General features: G+C 41.0%; 1 protein-coding gene across 1 annotated transcript; it reads right to left on the bottom strand.

Moving 5' to 3' along the window:
• Positions 1-3434: 3434 nt before the first annotated feature.
• On the bottom strand, positions 3435-5542 carry LOC126092385 (uncharacterized). The gene is made up of 2 exons (XM_049907951.1): positions 5416-5542; positions 3435-5281 (listed from the first exon to the last, which is right to left on the bottom strand). The coding sequence occupies exons 1-2, from the start codon at positions 5481-5483 to the stop codon at positions 4858-4860; spliced, it is 492 nt and encodes a 163-aa protein (XP_049763908.1). The 5' UTR covers positions 5484-5542; the 3' UTR covers positions 3435-4857.
• Positions 5543-5905: the final 363 nt, after the last annotated feature.

The raw sequence follows: 5905 nt of genomic DNA, 5'->3' as shown, positions 1-5905 counted from the left end.
ACAGGTGTTCCTCGTAGAAGATCTTCAGTATTAATTCTTGTGGTGAGCAGGTAAGGCGTTCTATGATCGTCTTCTTTGCAAACTCGTATTTCAATGTAGGCGGTGGCGAGATGAGTAGATTGCAAACTAAGTCTGAATGATCATGGAGGTGCGTGATGAGGCACAGGAATTTAGAGTTGTCATTGGATACGTGATGCAACTTGAAAATATGCTCGACAAGCGCAAACCGTGACACTGGGTTGTCCTCATATAAAGGTGGCAGCTTTGGCAGACGACCTGGGGGAGGGGATGAAGGCAGCTTTGGTGTCTCTTGAAAACTGGCTGGTCTGTGACGGGAGAGGCTATACAGCAGGCTGGCACTGTAGGCGCGGGTGTGTTTCTGGCAAAAACGGGGTTGCATTGTCCTTGATGTGTCACGAAAAAACGATGCGGCTGACATGATCAGTACCGTGGGAATGACTGGTTGTGTGGTAGGTGTTCGGGTCCCATAAACTGGGCCGTAGGCTACGGGCGCTGATTTGAATTGGCCCACCCTGGAAATAATGCAGTAGGCCAGCGCAGCAGACTCAGGCGGTGCTGTGGTTGGAACAATGGCCCCCTGTGAGTGCGGGGGGAAGGGGGGAGTTTCGGGCAGGGCGTTATTGGTCAGTAACTTGTATGACCAAAGTTTAAGTTCTTTTTAAATGAGCATGGAGAATTGTGCACACTAAAATGTTCTTGATTAAATTACAGTGAAATGAATACCCCTAGCTGCATACAGGCGTTGATATAAGTCAATGTGCTAGTTGAAAACGGGTGCCCCAACTAGCACTCGAATCTGGTATCTCCTGCTTACATGGCAGATGCTCTATCCATCTGAGCCACCGAGGACACAGAGAATAGTGCGACTGCAGGGACTTATCTCTGGCGCGCCTCCAGTAAGACCCACATTCCCAACTTATTTTCCTGCACTACTCTGTGTCCTTGGTGGCTCTGATGGATAGAGCATCTGCCATGTAAGCAGGAGATCCCAGGTTCGAGCCCCGGTTGGGGCACGTTTTCAACTGTCCCCGTTAACTTATATCAAGGCCTGTATGCAGCTAGGGGTATTCATTCCTTTGAAATTTCATTCTAATGAACTGCACGGTCACCAATGATATCTTTTCTTTTGGACATGTCCGAAAGAGCAGAGACGATCTTCATATATATATGTTCTTGATTAGTTTGCTAATGAGGCAAAACCGGAACAGGTCACAGTTGATAGTGGCCGGATGCTTATGCAATAATGGCGATGCTGCACACAGCACGACAGTAACTTCTGTTGCGGCCTGTTGAGAGTCAAAGTACATGTGTGAATGTAGATCACTTTGAGAATTATAGGATCAATCGGTAGGTATACAGTTCTGAATATTATTCACTTCACACTTCACATGTTGGTGAGCACAGTCTGGCAACACAAAACCCAAGTCCATTGTTTGTGATAGTGGTGTAGCACTCGACCATTGTAGAGTGACAAAGTTTGAAGTTAACATGGCTGGAGATCGCGAATCACTGTGAATTAATCTAGAACCGGTCGTTGGCAAAGGAATGAAGAAGTCCGGTGATCGTTGTTGGGCTTCCAAATCTTCAAACAAAGCAGTGGGTGAGGTGGCCATGGCGGCGTGCTCATAACCTGTTCATTTACAACACCCAGCTCTGAAGTCACAGAAGACAGAAACTTTGGGGTCACCAGTATGGGAACATGATACAAATATTGGTACATGGAATAAACTGTCCCCATTAATATCTGCACATACATATATTTCGATAATGATCACACAGGTGCACACAGTGCAAGGCACAAGAACAGAATGAATTAACATGTTGGCTCAGATCAGCGATCTACAATTTCATTATTATGATTCCCTGCAGAGGTTTTTATACCACAGAGTTTAGAGTGACCTGTAACACTCACTGCAAGAATATGGGGACAGTAATTACTTAAACATTTGTTTACGACTTATGTGTTATACAAATATTTGTGTGTATTTATGGAAATATGGTCTACATCTACTACTACATCTATACTGTACAAGCCACTGCAAAGTGTATGGTAGAGAGTATGTCCCATTCTACCATTTATTAGGGTTTCTTCCCATTTCATTCATGTATGGATCACAGGAAGAATGATCATTTGAATGCCTCTGTTTGTGCAGTAATTATTCTAATTTTACCCACATTGTCTCTATGTGAGCGATATATATGGGATTGTAGTATATTCCTAGAGTCATCATTCAAAGCCAGTTCTTGAAACTTTGTTAATAGACTTTCTCCAGACAGTTAACATATATGTTCAAGAGTCTTCCAGTTCAGTTCCTTCAGTAACCCTGTGACACTCTCCACAGATCAAACAAACCTGTCACCATTAGTGCTGCCCTTCTCTGTATATGTTCAATATCCCCTGTTAGTCCTATTTGGTATGGTTCCCATGCACTTCAGCAACAGTCTAGAATTGGTTCCACGAGTGATCTGTAAGTAATCTTTATTGTAGACTGATTGCACTTCCCCAGTATTCTACCAATAAATCGAAGTCTATACTTTACCCATGATTGATCCCGTGAGATCATTCCATTTCATATCCCTACCAAGTGTTTCATCCAGGTATTTGTATGAGTTGGCCATTTCAACAGTGACTCATTGATATTATACTCATAGGATACTACTTTTGTCCGCAATGTGAAGTACACAGTCTTACATTTATGAATATTTAAAGCAAGTTACCAATATTTGCACCATTTTGAAATCTTACCAATATCTGACTGAATATTTATGGACCTTCTTTCAGACAGTACTTCAGTATAGATAACTGCATCATCTGCAAAAAGTATGAGGTTATTATTATCATCTGCCAGGTTATTAATATACAACATGAACAGCAAGGGTCCCAACACACTCCCTGGGTGTGTGTTGTTATGGGCACTCAATGGTGAGATTATCAGCACCCTGCTTCCCTGAGGCACATCTGAAGTTACTTGTGCATCTGATGATGACTCTTCATGCAAGATAACATGCTGCATCCTCCCTGCCGTAACTTGGGGTTAATTGGTACAGAAAGTGAAATTTTTACTGAAAATTAATATCAAAATATTGTACTATAATTTTGAAATTTTAAATACAGCATCTCTAGTCCTTCCTACAGCAATGTGTTTCATGAATGAAAATGCTGTACCATAACCCTGCTTCAAATTTTGATCTGAATTGTGTTCCAAATCACCCCAAGACTTGGGGTGATTTAGAACACTGCATGTTCTGAACAGTAGTTGCATTTGAAACATGTGGTGAGGTGAATTGGAACATGTGAAACACATCTAACAAGCATTTTACTAAGAAAAATGCATTTGTACTACCTCAACTTTGTATTAATTATTGCCAATTAATATTTTTTATATTAGCTACCAGCTTTATTAACCATTAAATGTCTGAGCTTACAAATGCTTTTCTAATGCAATGATGTTACAAAAAACAAATCATATCATTCATTAGGTACTTAATACAACACTTTACATTACATGATGTCAATGCCTTCAAGAGTTTTAAATATCATTCTACCTCGTCGGAAATCAGTTCTTTGCACCTTCATCACAACTTGTGCTTTTGACACCACACACGTCTACAACATAAGGAAAAAAAAGTATTCTTGTTTCTCACTAATTTTCTTCCTCATGAAATTAACTTGAATGTCGTCATTCAGCTCCATAGCCTCTATCCTTCCTACATATAATTTTGAATGGTTAGTCTCTGTAACAGGAAACTTAACCAAGACAAAATCGTTTTTGGCCAGTATCATTGGAGGTGCCTCAGAAGGTCCAGGTCCATACTCCTCTTCAGTTGTTGTCTCAGATATTATAGTTTCTTGATCCAAAACTTTGGGATCATCAGCTTCCTTCTCCTTGCTGTCCTCTCCAATATCGTCTGAAATTTCTGTCTGTGACATGACACGTTTCCCAGGGAGAACTTCCTGTTTTCTACCACGAGCTATTTTGGGTTGGGAATTAACAGATCCATAACGAACATCTTTCAAGTGTTCCACAATGGCTTCAGATCATACCTGCATTAGGTCACCTGTTTCATTTTCCAAACTACTAACAGGTAAGAGAGAGAGAACTTTTCCTGGATCGAAAGGTATGATACCAGAAGCACGAAATCCTGCAATAACATTTCTCACCCATATAGTGAAATGTCGCCTTCAGTGTCTTAGGGCAGTCGCTTTTTGGAAGAACACCCCTATTGACATTCTTCCAATCAGTCAAAGCTTTTCGGCAAGCTATCTTCATTGGGCAAAAGAATGCCACGTCTAGAGGCTGGCAGATGTGTGTTGCATTTGGCGGGAGCAACACAAACTTAATATTCTCCTTCTCACAATGGGAGACTACAAACAAGGAAATGTGGCTTGAGAGATTGTCTCCTTACGAACTTTGACACCCTCAAGCCTTCTAAGATATGGCAAAGCTATTGTCTGAAACCAATCTTCAAATATACTGAGGTCAAACCATCCACTTCGGTTTCTGTTGTAGGCTGTACCATTCACTCCACCTTCAGTTCAGGTTGGATACAGATGAGTGGCCCTGTAAACTACATAAGGTGGCAGAAGATGTCCGTCTTCTGCAGCAGCTATAATTATAGATGTGCTTGTTTTGGATGAGTCTACGATTCTATGAGGATGTTTACATCCCCTCTTGACCAACACTCTAATAGCACCAGGATCATCGGAGAAGTTGGTCTCATCATAGTTGACTATGTGGCTAGCTGGAACACCTCTCACAGTCTCCTCCAAATTTTCGAAATAGCTAGCTGTGACATCTCTGTTCACTTGAGCTCTAGCTAACTTTACATTTTCAGTCAAACGGAGAGAAGACTGTGGTGACATGAAAGCAGAATTTTCACCCACTCATATCCAGGCCTATTGTCTTCAAACCTCTTTTCCACTCTTCCCCTCCGGCCCATGTAGCTCTTTACAGTATCCCTTATCTCACTTGTCGTTAATGGCTGATCCCATTCTGCACATTTAAATAATCCACTGACTAATGTCTTCTCTTCTTCTAAACTAAAAACAGTTTGTCCACCCATTTTTAAAGGATTTTTGTTATTTAATTTCCTTGAAAGTGTACTAGGTGGTATACCATAATTTTTGGGTGCATTCCTGAGTGATAATTTACGTGCCTTGACATCACTGACAGCTTTCTGCAGGCTTGTCTCGCTGTATTTTTGATAGCCAGCTGGCCCAATCTTCTTTTTGCATACCGGTGGCATGTTCCAATTCACCCTGAAAAAATATGATTTTCTACATTTATGCCTGCAGCTAAAGAACAACATAACCAAACCTAACCTAACTTTTCAAAAATCATGACTGATAGTTGTCCTCCACATCCCAATCTCAGAGAACTGTATTACTATTACCAGAGTAGCTGTGCAACAGTTTGTTTCCAGAGTTTTAGAAAAAAGGTAAACTTTACACTTAAATACATTATTTTCAAAAAAAAATACAATTCTTATATCACTGGAACAACTAATATCTATGGTGAATCTAGAGGGTGGTTTCCATTAGTTACATCAAAGTCTCACTCCACAGCAAAGATGATTTGTTGAAAGGGATAGCGTGTTCCATTTCACCCCAGTAGTTCCAAATCATCCCAAGTGACGGTACCAAAAAGTCCTCAATCCAGTCACAAATTTCATTTGATATTCCATACGATCGAACTTCTGACAATAAACTTAGATGTGGCACTGAGTCAAATGCTATTCGGAAATCAAGAAATACTGCATTTACCTGCTTGGCTTGATCCAAAGCTTACAGTATGTTGCGTGAGAAAAGTGTGAGCTGGGCTTCCCATGATCGATGTTTTCGGAATCCACGCTGGTTGGCATTGACAAGGTCGTTGTGTTTGAC

This window comes from Schistocerca cancellata, chromosome 7 (assembly GCF_023864275.1).
Source record: "Schistocerca cancellata isolate TAMUIC-IGC-003103 chromosome 7, iqSchCanc2.1, whole genome shotgun sequence".
Taxonomy (NCBI): domain Eukaryota; kingdom Metazoa; phylum Arthropoda; class Insecta; order Orthoptera; family Acrididae; genus Schistocerca; species Schistocerca cancellata.
Note: the sequence above shows the minus strand (reverse complement) of the source record. Positions and strands in the feature narration are given on the sequence as shown.

Excerpts from the sequence above, each read along its gene's own strand:
- LOC126092385 (XM_049907951.1), bottom strand. The coding sequence starts at position 5,483 with ATGTATTTAAGTGTAAAGTTTACCTTTTTTCTAAAACTCTGGAAACAA. Across the intron at positions 5,282-5,415 it reads ACTGTTGCACAGCTACTCTG|GGTGAATTGGAACATGCCAC; the intron begins GTAATAGTAATA and ends ATATTTTTTCAG.